We start from the raw sequence: 17,319 nt of genomic DNA on the forward strand, positions 1-17,319 counted from the left end.
TACCACCCCAGAAAGCCAGACCCAGTTTTCCAGTCTCTGTAGTAGTATGTTATGATCGACAGTGTCAAACGCAGCACTGAGATCTAGCAATACCAGCACCGATATTTTGCCAGAGTCGCAATTTAAGCTAATATCATTTATTATCTTAATGAGTGCTGTCTCTGTGCTGTGATGCGGTCGAAAACCAGATTGAAAATTGTTCAGGTATCCATTTGTGTTTAAGTATTTGTTCATCTGATTAAAAACTACCTTTTCTATAATTTTGCCTATAAAAGGAAGATTAGATATTGGTCTAAAATTGCTCAAAATGGTGTTATCAAGATTGCTCTTTTTCAGGAGGGGCTTAACAACTGCAGTTTTTAAGGAGTTTGGAAATGTCCCAGAAAGAAGTGAGGCGTTCACCACCTCTAAAAGATCTGCTTCTAAGCAGTTATGCACACTTTTGAAAAAAGATGTGGGAAGTGTGTCAAGACAGCAGGTTGATGATTTTAGGTGCTGCACTATGTCTTCCAGAATTTTGCTATCAATTGTTTCAAAAATAGACATTGTATCTTTTTGATATTGTGGCCGAATCTGTCTGACCTCTGCATTACTTGAGGATGTGCTAATCGCCTTCCTGATATTGATGATCTTCTCAGAAAAGAAGGAAGCAAACTCATTGCATTTGCTGTCTGATAGCATTTCACTGGGAACCTGACTTGGGGGGTTTGTCAGTCTCTCAACAGTGGCAAAAAGAGTACGAGTGTTATTTAAGTTACTGTTTATAAGGTTTGAGAAGAAATTCTTTCTATCTGTGGCTAGTTTAACATTATAAGCATGAAGGCTGTCTTTATAGATGCCATAGTGAATTTCAAGTTTTGTCTTCCGCCACATCCTCTCTGCTTTTCTGCATTGTCTTTTCATAGTCTGAACTGCTGTTGATCTTCTCCAAACTGATTTCTGTCTGTTTGTTTTCTTACTGACTATTATTGGAGCAATATCATCAATAACATTCTTAACTTTTGAGTTGAAGGAATCAAGGAGAATATCAACAGAGTCTGCAGAAATGCTTCGTGTTAAAGATATAGCCTCCGTAAATAGTACACTTGTGTTCTCGTTTATGCATCTCCTTCTGACAGAGACAGATCTAGATTCAGTTGTAGCAGAGATCAGTATATCAAATAAAATACAAAAGTGATCAGATAGTGCTACATCCTTAATAACAATGGATGAAATGTTTAGACCCCTACTGATGATTAAGTCTAGAGTGTGTCCACCTTTGTGTGTGGGTCCATGCACATGCTGAGTCAAGTCAAAAGTGTTTAAAACCGTTATCATTTCTTTTGTAGTTTTGTTTTCTGTATTATCTATGTGAATATTAAAATCCCCTGCTATTGCAATACAGTCAAACTCTGAGGAAATCATTGATAACATTTCTGTGACCTCTTCAACAAATGCTGAAGAGTATTTTGGAGGCCTGTAAATAATAATAAACAGAATGCGTGGAGCACCTTTCAGCACAATCCCTAAATATTCAAAAGACAAGTACTGACCAAATGACACTTGCTTGCATTGATATAGATCTTTAAATAGAGCAGCTACACCCCCACCTCTCCTAACAGTCCTGCAAACACTCATGTAAGTGAAGTTAGGAGGGGCTGCTTCATTTAGGATTGTTGCACTGCAGCTGTCTTCAAGCCATGTTTGATTTAGAAACATAAAATCCAAATTGTTTGTGGTTATAAAGTCATTGATTAGAAATGATTTATTTTTTAGTGAGCGAATGTTTAAAAGTGCTAACTTGATGGCAGTGCTTTGTGTCTTTATATCAATCTTAGTTTGATGCATAATAGGCCGCAGATTAGATGAGTTTGCCCTTCGGCTTGAGATGGCCTTAGACTTTTTATCACGTGATAAAACTGAAATAGAGAAAGCTACAGGCACTGGGTTCCCGCTTGTTCTGTAAGCATTTGTGAATGTTGCTGCTATCATAGCGGGGACCCGACACATATCACTTAGTGCTGCTATCAGTTGTTTTTGGTTCACCATTTTAAGCCTAATCTTATTTAAAAGTTTGATGACAGAAAAGTATTTAAGAAAAATAACCATTTTATTTTAGAGTACAACTGAAAAATTTCACTACTAATATTTACGTTTTAATTTTTGTTTACAGACGTTAAAATATGTAGCGTCCATAAAAACGTGAAACAGGCTCACTCCACTGAACTATAATCTGTGCTGCTGTGTTTTGTTGCAGAAAATGCAAAATGCATTCATGATCCTTCCGTGTTTGTCGGCGAGAACGGAGCACAATCCAACACTTTTTTAGAAAAGCATTAAAAGCAAAGCAGAACTATCTAAAACAGTTTGGAGATTAAAATAATTGTGAAATAGGTAAAAAAAAAAAAAATAACAATAAAGAGATCGGTCTCGTTTTAAATTAAAAAAAAACTTATATTTAGCTCAAGCAGAAATTTATTTTTGCAACGGTTAAATAAATGTTTAGCAATATCTTCAAAAGATTTCTGAACTTTGGCAAATTTTTCTCAAAATTTTTATTTTGTTATGTGGAAATGTTTAAGTTTTGTAGTGTTACAATTAACCCTGAGTTTGTGCCCTGCTCACCCTGTACATGTGAAATGCGTTTTACAAACCGTTTCCCGAACGAATAAAGTGCAGATTTCAAACGGACAATTTTTTCTCTTTAATAAGACTTTCACTGTTATTACAACTCGTTCGCGCCCGCGCTTCAAAACATGCAACACGCGTGGACATAATGGCAATTTGAAAATCACACTAAGGATATTGCAGTTTGTAATTAATGTTGGTAGGCTATATTGTTGTGACAAGTGGGGTGGTGCTGAGAGCTATGGGAATGATAGGAGCGAGGCCGGTGGAGTGATTGGGAAATGAGCGACACCTGCTCCATTCACCGGTCTCGAGTCCAACGGAGGTGATCGGAGCGATACAAAAGAGAAGGGACGACAGTGAAGGACGAGAGAAGATCGGGCCTTTTATTTTGTGTTTGGTTTTTGTTTGTACACGGCAGTCATCTGTGAAGGGCTCTCATGCTGTTTTGTGTTTATTTTGTTATTAAGACTTTGTTTGATTGTCCACCGGTTCCCGCCTCCTTCCCGAAGGAGAAGATTCTGGTGTCGACAATGCTTGAGGCGGTGAGCTGGAGTGAGTTCGTCCGTCTCCCTGGCAACTCACTCCAGACCACTGCCTCGAGCATCCTCTGTGGCAACCTGCTCGATGGCACCGCGGATCCACCCCAGCGGTGAGTGATCTTCGACAGTGTGTCACTACTTCCTCCCAGGCTTCGGCACCAGTGTAACACATTAAAAACTTCACAATCACGGGAAGGAGGAGGCGGGAACAGGCGGACAATCCAACAAAGTTTTAATAACCAAATAAACACTAAACAGCGTCACAGCCCCTTGTGGACGACTGCGACCAAACACCAAATAAATCCCAGGCCTGGTTCTCTCTCGTCCTTCACTGTCGTCGCTCCTCTTTTTTATCCTTCCGATCTCCTCCATGGGACTCGAGACCGGTGAGTGGAGCAGGTTCCCACGGCTCTCGGCCCCACCCTACTCGTCACATTCGTCCAGCCCTAGACTGAACTGTGTGAGTGTGTGTGCCATAGTGAAATGCAAATTTAGCTGCAGCCAAGTGACTTTTGTGACCCACCTTGTTCCATTCTGTGACCCACAAGTGGGTCGCAACCCACAGTTTGAAAACCCCTGAATTAAGGTGTTTACATTAAGGCTTTTCAATCCGAGTGAGCCGTCAATCCGATTACAAATGTAATTGAAAAAATATTGAAGGGGGTGCTTTGTTCCTTTTCTAATACTTTGAGAGTGCATGTAAACATTCGATCGGATCAGTGCACTGTACAGGTTCAAGGAACGAAAACGAAAACGGAATCAAACAAAATTTTGACAGGAACAGAACCAGAACCAGAAACTAAATCAAATTTTATAGTTCCAGACAGAAATGAAAATTTGAAATGGACATAACCGGTTAATAACGTTATTTTTATCGTTCCATTTAATATTTGAAATCTGCTGTCAACAAATCACGACTTCCAGCAGTACGTCCTATGCAAACATGATGCTGAAGCCAATGAGTGAAATGTCCGCTCAGCTGTGAACTCATCATAGGCAAGTCTCAATGGCAATCCACCACCTTCAGGGCCGGATTAAGACCAAATTGGGCTTGATGCTGCAGTGCAAAAACGGCCTATTTTTTCTCGCCGTTGGTGAATTCGCACTCAAGCGCTAGCATGCTTAGCCTTTCCTGCCCAACTGAGGACCGCAGCTCTCCTTTGATTATTCCCAACTTTCAGAAGACTTATCTGACACCATCATGCACAGATTTTTGACATTTGGAAACGTCTGAGAAAGATTCAGTGATGACAAAAGCTCGTACAAGCTCTGCTGATTCGTTTACAGTCACCAGTTTCTGAGAACGCATAGGCGCAGCAAACTGCATCAGCTGATATTGATCGATAATCAGTTAAACATTTAAAAAGTCATTTATTTATTTTCTGTAAATTACCAAAATATTTAAAAAGGTTTGCTGCATGGTTTGCTGAATGGTTAAAATACGTTACATATATATATATATATATATATATATATATATATATATATATATATATATATATATATACACTAGGGAAGTGATTTGTATATATATATTTCAGACCTTCTCCACTTGTATTGTCAGGGAGAACACTCACATCCTCCACTCAGATGATATTAAATGTTCCAAAATCTCGACTTAAATCCAAATGCGACAGAGCTTTCTCAGTTCTTGGTCCTAAGCTCTGGAATTCCCTAGACTTTCCCCTACACTTTTTACATTTAAATCTTCTCTTAATTTTTTTTTTTTTTTTTTTCTCAGGCATATGTGTAATTTGATATTAATTATTCAATTAATATTATTATTTTTCGTCTTAAATATTGTTTTAAATTGCATGATGTTTCTGGTCTTAATTCTATTATTTTTGTTTTGCTTTCTTTTCATATTTTATTATTAGTCTTTAAATTGTATTGTACAATAGATGATTTGTTTGGTATGTTGTGCAGCAGTTTGGTCAGCATTTATGTTGTTTTAAAGGGCTATATAAATAAACTTGACTTGAGTTGACTTGACTTGACATGTTAATTTCGGTTATTTTTCAACGCTCCTTAACCGATTATTAACCGTTTACTGACAAGATTATTTTAAATAAGAATAATTGAAAGTATAAACATTTTAGCATCCAGATACGTCGAGAACATGGAAACATTTGGATTTGTGCCGAATGAGAAAGTTAGGCATCAGCTTCACCTTAGATTAATTTGTTTTTGGATTGACGTTTTCATAGCCTAAACTTTAGAGGATTTGTTTTGGAGAGAAACTAATAACTGTTTTTATAATGTTTGTAAGCATATTACTTTAGACAACAGGCATTTCAGCCTTCATTATTTCGGAAAGTAATAGGGCTAATAAAATACGACGTGAGCCGCGACTGAAGTTTTTATTTTTTCACTCTCAAAACGCAATTTTATGTGTTTTTTTTTAAACAATACAGCAAGCATTTTTAAAGGGGGGGTGAAATGCTCGTTTTCACTCAATATTCTGTTAATCTTGAGTACCTATAAAATAGTACTGCATCCTTCATAACTCCAAAAAGTCTTTAGTTTTATTATATTCATAAGAGAAAGATAGTCTGTACCGATTTTTCCCGGAAAAACACGACCGGCTGGAGGCGTGACGTGTGGGCGGAGCTAAAGAATCACGAGCACCAGTAAGCTTTTGCGTTGAGAGCGTTTGGAAGCTTTGACTTTACCGTGAGGGAAAAACCATCATCCAAAACAAACCAAATTCAGCCATTTATTTATGATCCAGAATCAGATCCCGAGGCTGAAACTGAACGAGAGCAGCAGCAGCAACGACTCGCTCCGAGTGGGGCTCGAACCCGGGTCTCCGGCATGGGAGGGGACGCACTAACAAGGAGGCAGAGATATTTTAAGCAGTTTTACTCACCGCCTGCGGTTCCAACACACGATCGTGACCCTTTTTCGTTGGGATTGCATCATCCTTAAGAAATAAACGATACGCAAATCCGTCGTCAAACTAGGCCTCGTTTGTAAAACAAGCATCTTCGAAATGCAGGTAACAAACACAAACACTTGCACAACTCCGTTGATGCTCTGTAAAAATAAACTCCATCCACTGGTCCCTTAATGCTGTTTTTTTTTTTTTTTTTTTTGGTAATCTGTGCAGGGTTGCCCTGGCAACCAAAAACACACTTCTTTTGTGACATTTCCCCCCTTTAAATATCTTAAAAATACTTTGAAGCTTTTAGAGTGTTGATAGATTTTTTTTCTTTTTTAAGTAGCTTACATTTGGCCAAAATCTAGAGAAGATGATGCTGTATTGCCTGTAAGCGTAAGGTCTCTATTTTTTCCTTTTCTTTTTGAGTAAAGGAAACGCTATACTCTATTATTATTACATTATTATTAGGCAAATTATAGGCAAAGAATATTGTTTTAAAAAAATAACATTATTAACCGGTATTTCTCCCACCCAAACCGGTTTCGGAACGGTAATAATATAAGAGGAATGCAGGAACAGAAACATTAACATATCGATTCTGCACATTCTGAGTGAACCAATTGAATGTTTTTTTCAGTTTTCAAGCCCTGGATAGGATTGAACGCCGAAACTGAAAGGATTGTGCATGTGCAATGTTGCATTTATACGCACAGAACAAACAGTTCTTTGTTAAAAAAATATAATACTGTATATCAACCAGCATGCATCCCACTCATGCATTGAGATTGTTGTTATTATTGGTGTCATGCAACTTCAGTCCACAGTGCTGTTGCCATGCTGATCGGAAAGCTCTCTGTCTCATACTTTATTTCATTTCCTACTGTGTTAAGAGATTCTGTAATTATAACGGTGAGCATGATTTGACCAAGTACAACATATTCCTGGATCAACATCCTTGTTGATCCAGGGACATCATTCCAATCAACCAATCAGAATTGAGAGATTACTTTTCAGGAAATTTCAGTTTTAGGCTTACAATCAGGATTAGGTGCATCTACACCCTTGTCATTTCCTTCTGATTTTAAGAATAAATTATGGGTAAGGTTAGGTTTTGGGGTAGGGATTGGGTTAAATCTGTATTTTTTGGACAGTAATGTTGATCCAGGATCAACAAAAGATATTGATACACCAGGAATAACCTAATTATAAAATAGTTTGCTTGATCTAATAAAGGAAAGCATTTCTATGTATTCCAGGATACTCAATTGCTTCACTTCATAATAATCAGTTTAGCTTGTCAAAGTGAGTTTTCAGGGGTCCTAAATATCTCTCTACTTTTATTTCCCTCTCATTATTCATAACAGTACTGATTATAGTAACCTATTTGCAAACAGTGTAGGTAATAAGCCATCTTGTTTTTCATAAGAACACTTGAGCAGGTAATGAGAGCAGAGACTTGCAGGGTGAAGGAATTTTAAATTTAGTGTGTGCTGTGGCACTGGCACATTTCTTGTGGGTTTTGACAATTCAGTTGGCCTGTATTTTCATAGCCTGTGCAAGCACATAGTGTGGAATATACAAGTCAAATACACATCCTTGTCTCCTAGATATGCTTATTTTTCTTTACTGGGTGTGGCTAGTTTTTTTCTTTTAAAATTATGTTCCTAATAAACTGACATTATTATTGACTTTTAAAACTTTTTTCCCTTGTTAACTGCAGGAAGTCTTGAAAGTGGGGATATAAAATAGTTAGGTCAAAGAGAACGTCTAAGGTTACGTATGTAACCCTGGTTCCTCGAAGGAACGAGACGCTGCGTCGAGAACGATTGGGGAACGCGTCCAGCGTGACGTCTCTGAATAATATGTATAATCAGTCCAAAGGAAGGGCGCGACATCATAGGCGGGTGACGTCAGAGACCAGGAAGCATAAAAGCAGGAGAGGCACAGCCGGCCCAAGCCTCAAATGATGAAGCAAGCGCCAGCCAGAAATGCCGGAAGTGTGGCACTGCGACGCAGCGTCTCGTTCCTTCGAGGAACCAGGTTACATACGTAACCTTAGACGTTCCTCTTCAGGAACTCGAGCTGCTTCGAGAACGATTGGGGAACGAGAATGCCCACGCCGCCAGACTTAAAAAATTTCTGCCAGTGTGGGAAACTGCACAGCTAGGATGAGAGAACAGAGGGGCCTGGAGCGGCTCGTAAATCTAGACTGTAAAATCTTACGAAGGTCAAGGGCGTGGGCCACCCCGCAGCCTCGCAGATGTCACACATAGAGACACCTGCTAGGAAGGCCTTGGAGGCCGCCACACTTCTAGTGGAGTAAGCCTTGACCCCCAGGAGAGGGGAGATCAGAGGACTCGAGGCTTAGGAAAGCAACCTGATCACCGCTTAGCATAAGCTTCTTCTGGCCGGAGGCCTCAGCCTCAGCGCACCATGGAGGAAACATGTAAAAATGTGTTTCTGCTCACTGACTGGCCACCGAGAGGGGCGTGGTAGGCCACCATGGCCGCCACGTAGACCTTCAAGGTGGAGTGGATCAACCCTGCGTAGAGCCTGCAAGAACTCCAGCACTGTACCATCCGGGCAGTTAACTGGGTCGAGCTGGCAGTCTCCGCACCAAGAAGTGAAAAGCTTCCACTTAAGGCATACAGTTTCCTCATTGAGGGAGCTCTGGATTGGAGAACGGTCTTACAACCTCGGTTGAGAGACCGGAAGTTTAGAGTTGTGCCTCCTCAGAGACAACACCTACAGCATCTAAGCTCCATGCGGGGGCGCACCCTCCGCCTGCGAGAGGAGATCTCTCCTGACGGGAACCTCCCATGGAGTGCCATCAAAAAGAGAAATCAGGCCCAGGAACCATACCCGGCCCGTCCAGAACGGGGCTACTAACAGCAGCCGGACTCCGTCCCGGCACACTCTCTCCAGAACTCCCGAGAGCAGAGCAATCAGAGGAAAATGTACAGATGAAGCTTCGGCCATGTCGTGTACCATGGCGTCCAGCCCCAGTGGAGCTGGATGAGTCAGAGGAAGCCAGAGGGGACAGTGCGATGTCTCTCGAGTCGCAAACAGATCCACCCGAGTCTGGCCAACATCTCCAACTCTGCTTCATCACCTCAGTGTGAAGCCGCCATTCCCCGGGCCTCGGCCCCTGCTCAACAGGATGTCTGCTCCCATATTAAGATGCCCAGGAATGTGAACTGCTCTGAGCAAGAGGAATTCGTCCTGGGCCCACACAAGGATCTGGTACGCTAGTTGTATAAACGGGGTGAGTGCAGACCTCCTTGGTGGTTGATGTAAGAGACCACCGCTGTGTTGTCGGTGCGCACCAACACATGGTGACCTCTTAGATCTGGGAGAAATTAACGAAGTGCACGAAGCACGGCCAGCATCTCCAGGCAGTTGATGTGCCATGTCAGATGGCGACCACTCCACAGACCACGGGCAGGGTGGCCACTCATGACCACACCCCAGCCGGTGAGGGACGCATCCGTCGCTAGCATCACGCGGCGACAAGGAGCTCCCAGCATCAGGCCCTGGGACAAGAACCAAGGATTCCTCCACATTTCCAAGGCACGTAGGCAGCGCCGCGTGACCTTTAGCATGCGAAGTTGGTTTCCCCTCAGGGAGAACCCCTTGGTCTTGAGCCACCACTGTAGGGGTCTCATGTACAGCAGGCCAATAGTATTCATGTTGGGCGCAGCTGCCATCAGACCCAGCAATCTCCGTGACTGCTTGACAGTGAGTGACCGGTCTTCTCTCACTCTCGCGACTGCAGTGAGGATCGACTCGATCCGAGCAGGTGACATACGTGGCTGCATCGTGGTCGAATCCCACACCATGCCCAGATAAGTGGTTCTCTGAACTGGAGAAAGCACACTTTCCTTGGCGTTAAGTCTTAACCCCAGCTCTTTCATGTGAGCAAGAACGACACCTCGGAGCCGAACCGTCATCTGCTCAAATTGAGCTGATATCAACCAATCGTCAATGTGGTTGAGTCGTGAAAGTGTGGGGTGAGAGTGCAAGGCCAGTGGAAGATCCTTATTGGTAGGCTTTTGCCCCCAAAACCAAACCTCGGGAACTTTCGATGAAGAAGGATGGAGATAAGTGCATCTTTTGATAGATCGTGACACACGAGTCCTCGGACTTGGCCTGTGCAGGCGTGCTAAACTTCAGTCCCCTGACTGAGAGGTTCAAAAGCACAGATCTAGAAAAGGACACAACACCTCATCCTTCCTCGGAACAGTGAAGTACCGAGTGTACGACCCGGACTCTGCAACCCAAGGAGGGACCACCTCGATGGTCTCCATCCTCAGAGAGAGTCTACTTCTGTTCCATTACCAGAGCCTGCTTGGGGCCCACCAGAACTGGATTCTGTGGCCTCTCACTACAGTGTGCAGGACCCACTGAGACACATTTGGCAGTAGTTTTCACACTGCAATATAGTCTACTAAGGGAATCAGCCTCTCAAGACTGATCTCTGGTTGCATCAGAGCAATTAGCTCGGTGCCCTGAAGCGGTGCACCGGCAGGAGACGGCCGAACTAGCTGCTCTGGAAACCTCCCAGGAGGTCGCGAGCCTCTTAGCACCGCTACGTTTCCAAGCGGTAACTGAGAGAAGCGCTCGATGGAGACCGCTGCGCCCTGGAACACCGGCAGGGTTGGCAGATCAATCTCCTGAGGGCACTGAGGAGAGACGGGCACCGTGTAATGCGGTGTACACCGCTCTTCCCCAGAGGGGCCTGCCCTCCGAGGTCCTGAGCCGCAGCATCAGGACTATCATAGCTGAAGTCTCCTAAAAACGACGGTCCTCAGACCCATATCGTCTGTCAGGAAGACTAGACCAGAGCCTGCTCGGGGCAGGACCCCGTGAAGTACACTTGGCAGGGGCTCCCACACCGCCATGTGACCTCCTAAGGGAACCAGTCTCGCGAGACTGGCCTCTGGTGCGCCTAGAGCCACTAGCTCGGTGCCTTGAAGCGGTGGACCGGCAGGGGATTACCGTACTAGCTGCTCTAGAGACCTCCGTAGAGGTAGCGGGCCTCTCAACACCGCTACGTTTCTGGAGGGTTAACTGAGAGAAGCGCTCACCGGAGATCGCTGCGCCCTGGAACAACGGCAGGGTTGGCAGAATGATCTCCTGAGGGCACTGAGGAGAGACGGGCTCCGTGTAATGCGGTGTACACCACTCTTCCCCAGAGGGAGCTGGCCCTCAAAACGTCCTAGGCGTCAGGACGTTATGATGAAGGCTATCCAACGAAAACAACGGTCCGTAGAACTGCTTTCCACTAGAAGCCTTCAGCCTGGGAGCGCCACTTTGACTCTAGCGTCTGCGGAGTACAAAAGTGACACCCCCGGCACGTGGGGCTGGAACACGTTTGGGACTGCTCCGCCCAGCAGCCCCTGACCGCCTCAGCCCCTGTACATCTAACTTCACATAGTCAGATAAATATGTCATTTTATTCCTTAGAATTAAATGTAGTCAGCAACCAGACTAGTCAACACGATCTGGTGTAGAAAAACTCACATAAAAATGAAACCATGTAATACACGCATTGCCAGAGACAGCGCTCATGTCTTTTTTTATATATATATATTATTTTATGCTACTCAGTCACACAAATAACATAAATCTCCTCAGAAAAATATGGATGCTGCAGCGAGCTGTCTCAGAGGGTGAAGAAACTGCAGCGCTGGTTTCCAAGCCTCGAGAATGAGCTCTAGATCTAGTGAACACGGGTGGAGATAGGACGAGCTGTCTCCAACCCGTTCGCCAGATCATGTGCGATTCCTGCTATCGCGGTCGCCGCCGTGCCTCAGCAACAGCGAGACTGCGACCGCAAGATCGCATGCACGGACACACTCCTCAGAGCGTGCCCGGCGAGAGAGCATGCAGGAGCAGCAGCGAGCTGTCTCAGAGGGCGAAAGAACCGCAGCGCTGGTTTCCAGGCCTCGAGCACGAGCTCTAGATCTAGTGAACACGGGCGGAGTTAGGACGAACCGTCTCCAACCCGTTCGCCAGATCATGTGCGATTCCTGCTATTGTTGTCGCCGCCGTGCCTCAGGACCAGCGAGACTGCGACCGCAGGATCGCATGCACGGACACACTTCTCAGAGCGTGCTCGGCGAGAGCGGAGCGCTTAACAGTGTGACTGGTGCTTGTGTAACTGGTGCGCTCATCGACGCCTATCCACATCAATCACCTCAGAGAAAGACAGGCAGCACCGTCGCGCCCTCTCATCGGGGAGAAAGTACCGCAAACACGGGCTTCCGACCACCGAGAGCGGGCGCCGGATCTGGTGGCTAAGAAACAAGATAGGGACTTGCCCGTCTTACATTCCTTCCAGCAGATCCGAAAGCGAGTCCCGTGAGCACAACCACCGTTTTGCCTCGGCGAAAACGGGAATGGCACCGCGAGAAACGCCAGTGAAAGCTCTCTCCTCAAAGAGAGCCTTCTGAGAGTGAAGCAAAGGCTCGCATCGCAGCCGTCAACTCCCTCGAGAGCTGACACTGCGCGCTTCACTCTCAAGCAGACAACACATGAGCTGCGTGTGTCCCTACCCTGTTTTTTTTTTTGGCAGGGAAAAACACACAGCCTGAGCGCTGCCTGCTCTTGCCCAAAACTACTCTTGATTGAAGCTTTGACAATGGAGTTTATCAGAGGACAAACGACACTAAATAAGACTCACAAACAAAAGCGGCTGACACACACACAGAGCGCTTGCTGAAGACACAAGGCTGGGGCCGGCTGTGCCTCTCCTGCTTTTATGCTTCCTGGTCTCTGACGTCACCCGCCTATGACGTCTCGCCCTTCCTTTGGACTGATTATACATATTATTCAGAGACGTCACGCTGGACGCGTTCCCCAATCGTTCTCGACGCAGCTCGAGTTCCTGAAGAGGAACTACTTAGCTCAGGTCTGCTATATACAGTGCAAAAACAAAAATAAATCAAGAAATGGGTTCCGTGTGCAGGCTCATTTAACAGCTGTGACAGTAACGATGTTTAATTCATCAATCACATTGAAAAATTATTTTGCATGTGCATTGCAATACTTGTTTTTCTTTGACATCATCAGAATATCAGAAATGTACATGCATTTCCATTTGACAGAAAAACGTTCCTCTTGTAAATTGCAGAACATCAGTGGAATTTGATGTTCTGTTTGACTGACATCATGCTACACTGACAATTCAGCATGACATACATTGCTAACAATTTATTTTCCCTCTTTCCTCTCTTTCAGACTGCCAATAGATTTTTGGGAAGAGAAAATCAGCATGCATTAAATTATGAATGTTGAACAAGATGACCTCTTACCATCAGTGCCAGATGTTGAGAGGTCCTAGATGGAAAGGGGCTTGGTCTGACCCCCTGTTTCTCCTGCTTTTAGCCCTGCAGTTGCTTGTTGTCGCTGGATTGGTACGAGCCCAAACCTGTCCTTCCGTATGTTCCTGTAGTAATCAATTTAGTAAGGTAATCTGCACACGCAGAGGGCTAAAGGATGTCCCTGATGGCATCTCCACCAATACACGGTATCTAAACCTTCAGGACAATCAGATCCAAGTCATCAAAGTAGACAGTTTCAAGCATCTACGACACCTTGAGATTCTTCAGCTTAGTAGAAACCATATCCGCAACATTGAGATTGGCGCCTTCAATGGGCTGACCAGCCTTAACACTCTGGAGCTTTTTGACAATCGGCTCACGACCATCCCAAATGGCGCCTTTGAGTATCTATCAAAACTGAAAGAGCTGTGGCTTAGGAATAACCCTATCGAGAGCATACCGTCTGATGCCTTCAGTCGCTTGCCCTCCCTGCGGCGGTTGGACTTGGGAGAGCTGAAGCGTCTCTCCTACATTTCGAGTGGAGCATTTCAGGGCTTAAGTAACCTTCGGTACCTGAATCTGGGCATGTGTAACCTCAAAGAGGTCCCCAATATTCAGCCCTTGATTCGCTTGGATGAGCTGGAGATGTCTGGGAACCAGCTCACCGTCATTCAACCAAGTTCTTTTAAGGGTCTCGTTCATCTTCAGAAGCTGTGGATGATGCACGCCCAAGTCCAAACCATAGAGCGAAACTCCTTTGATGACCTGCACTCTTTACGAGAGCTCAACCTGGCTCACAACAACCTCACCTTTTTGCCCCATGATCTCTTCACGCCTTTGCACCACCTGCAGCGAGTGCATTTGCATCACAATCCCTGGAACTGCAACTGTGACGTTCTTTGGCTGAGCTGGTGGCTGAGAGAGACCGTACCTACAAACACCAGCTGCTGCGCCCGCTGCAATTCCCCTCCCAGCCTCAAGGGGCGCTACATTGGCGAGCTAGACCAGAGCTATTTTCAGTGCTATGCGCCCGTTATTGCCGAGCCACCTTCCGACCTCAATTTGACTGAAGGAATGGGGGCAAAACTGAAATGTCGGACGAACTCAGTGACCTCAGTCAGCTGGCTAACTCCAAATGGCTCCATCATAACACATGGGGCTCTCAAGATGCGCATCTCTGTCCAAAACGACGGAACATTATACTTCACCAACGTCACCATACAGGACACGGGAACCTACACTTGCATTGTAAGCAATACACTAGGCAACATTTCGGCCTCTGCTGTCCTCAACGTGACGTCCGTTGACAACAGTGGCTTTAGTTACTTCACTACAGTCACCGTAAAGACAGTTGAAACCTCTATCGATGGGGAGAGTAGGACACCGGTGCAGCCTTCTTTTGGCTGGGCCTCCTCTTCAACCACAAGGGGAACACCTATTGCCACAGAGAAAGCATACACCATTCCTGTGACCGACATAGACATTGATGGGGCTCTTAATGGTTTGGAGGAGGTGATGAAAACCACCAAGATCATCATTGGCTGCTTTGTGGCCATCACGCTCATGGCGGCCGTAATGCTCATAATTTTCTACAAGATGCGCAAACAGCACCACCAGCAGGATCATGATGGGCCGACCCGCACCATGGAGATCATCAGTGTACAAGAGCTGACGAGTGTTCCTGCTATAGCGAGTCACCTGGCTCTTTCGCCCCTGGAGCATGAGCATTACGACCCCTATACCTCCTATAACTCCTACAAAACTGCTTATAACCATGTGTCGGCTCTTAACTCACTGCATAGTTCAGTGCATGAACCATTACTTATTCAAGCCAGCTCAAAGGATAACGTGCAGGAGACTCAAATTTGAATGACGGATGAACCGAACTCTGCTAATGCTGTTTAAATTTTGGTTGTGGACATGCTGTCAGAATGAAGATGACAGTGTGCTTTAAGACCTTCAGTGAGAGCCAGGGTGTATGTATAATTATTTTAACAAGTGTCTTTACAAATCTTATTTATTTAAAGATATGTGAAGTGTCTGGATCATAAAATCACAAGACAAAAAAAATATTTTTAATTTCTACATTTTTAAACTGGGTAAACTGGGGAAATGGATGGAGGCTATAATTCGCATGGAGCACTTAGATATGAATGGTGGGCCTGATGGATGCAGTGACTCTAGAGAGGTGTATAAACGGTTACATTTCCCCATGAAATATCCTGTTACTAAACAAAAAAGGGAAAGCTTTCATTGTAAGAGACTGGATTATTCTGCAAATGCAGCTTGTGGGATAGGAAATATTTCTAGTAACTATAGAAGCCAGTGTTCTGGACACACATCAATTAACTTCAATTCAGAAAATAGGTTTGCATAATTGCCTCGAATTACAGTCCTCAAGTCAAGATAGTATCTTAAATGTGGCATTGGAAAAACAGCATTTCAGGTTCAGCATTTTTTCACTAAATCTATTTTTCACTAAATCTATTTATAACTGTAAATGTCAAAAACCTATGAATATAAAAATGAATTCTATACATCAGTGAACATCAGGCTAGTACAATTATAGCCCCTATAGTGGCTGAGGACAAGGGAATATGATTTCTAAGATTGTTTGCTGTGAGCGTTTCAGACAAAAATGGCAAAGAGGAAATAAATAATGAAATAAAAAACAACCAGCTAATGTCACTATGGAAACCAATGACCTACTGCAAAAAAAAAAGAAAAAAAAAACACTGGACAAAATCAGAGTGCAGCCCAGTGCTTGAAACATGTACTGTTTATTTGATAACTGCATTATTTGTGATTTGTAAGCAACTGTTTTTTACTGTGTACGTGTGCTTTTGTATGTTTGTGTTTTATCTGCCATATGAGTTATTATTTTACAATTGTCTATAGAATTTTACATTCATTATGTCATGTATTTTACAATCACTTTTTTTCTGGAATGGTTTATTTGACTGGCAACTGCAAACCTCACCTAACATGATGATGATGAGCGTGTGAATTTGTCTCGTGTCCATATGTGCAAAGGGTAGCGTGTTTGTGTGCTCAGCGATCAAACTCTGTTTTTCATCAGCTTGTGTATTGCTTTCTCAAAATGTTTGTCAGCATAAAAGCTGATGTGTGATGTCTTTCTCCCTACTTTTTGATCATTTTGGACAGCATGATAAGAGGATGAGACACTGGTCTTGCCAGTCAACTGCTGAAGTAAACCTAATAGGTTCATATGTCAAAGGCATCAGAACAATACATGAAGTATATACCTCTAATTCATCACATGTGCTGACAAGTTTCATTTTAAATAGATGTGTTTGCCAGCAGGGAATTCATCACACAATTATGTATGGAACGGTTTAATCTCACATTTTAGCATTGAATTAACAGAATCGTCTAATGAATGTGACAAATTTCAAGAGAACATATTTCATCTTTTGCTTCCCAGCATATGTTTTATTATTATTATTATTATTATTATTATTATTATTATTATTATTATTATTAATTACTTTTTGTATCCAGTTCAAACTAAAAATGTTCCTACCATTTTTATTTTACCTAAAAGGTGGGATAAATTGGGACACTAGAAAAAAACAGCACTGTGCTGTTGAAAAAAGATGACAATGTCTCTGTTTTCAGAGCGTCTGTATATGAATGCTAGCTTGCTCTTATCTGCTTCAGTGTTCCTGAGCACTGCATCAGTTACAGAAGCTACTATGACTAGATTGATACGTACATGGCCTACATAGAAAATCTGTGGTGTTGGACTAAGCGGATGCTCTTTTGTTTTCTTCTGGTGTTTGTTATTGGTAACTCGTTCTAGATTTCTATGCTGAACTGAAGTGATTTTTTTTTTTTTTTTGGGCAAGAGAATGTCTCTTGATTGACATGTTTTTACAAGAACTGTTACTGAAAAATAACCAATAATATTTCTGTCGAACTATACATTTGCTGATCAATTCAT

At 43.6% G+C, this 17,319-nt stretch overlaps 1 protein-coding gene across 1 annotated transcript in view; it reads left to right on the top strand.

The window, feature by feature from the left end:
• The window catches only part of LOC113051332 (leucine-rich repeat-containing protein 4C-like), a 41,876-nt gene extending 25,082 nt beyond the window's left edge, over window positions 1–16,794 (top strand). Inside the window, exon 2 of the mRNA XM_026214974.1 lies at window positions 13,273–16,794. Coding sequence (XP_026070759.1) covers window positions 13,323–15,224 — 1,902 coding nt within the window. The 5' untranslated portion in view covers window positions 13,273–13,322 and the 3' untranslated portion in view covers window positions 15,225–16,794. The remainder of the gene's footprint in view (window positions 1–13,272) is intronic.
• Window positions 16,795–17,319: the final 525 nt, after the last annotated feature.

This window comes from Carassius auratus, chromosome 32 (genome assembly GCF_003368295.1).
Source record: "Carassius auratus strain Wakin chromosome 32, ASM336829v1, whole genome shotgun sequence".
In the NCBI taxonomy this organism is placed as follows: Eukaryota; Metazoa; Chordata; class Actinopteri; order Cypriniformes; family Cyprinidae; genus Carassius; species Carassius auratus.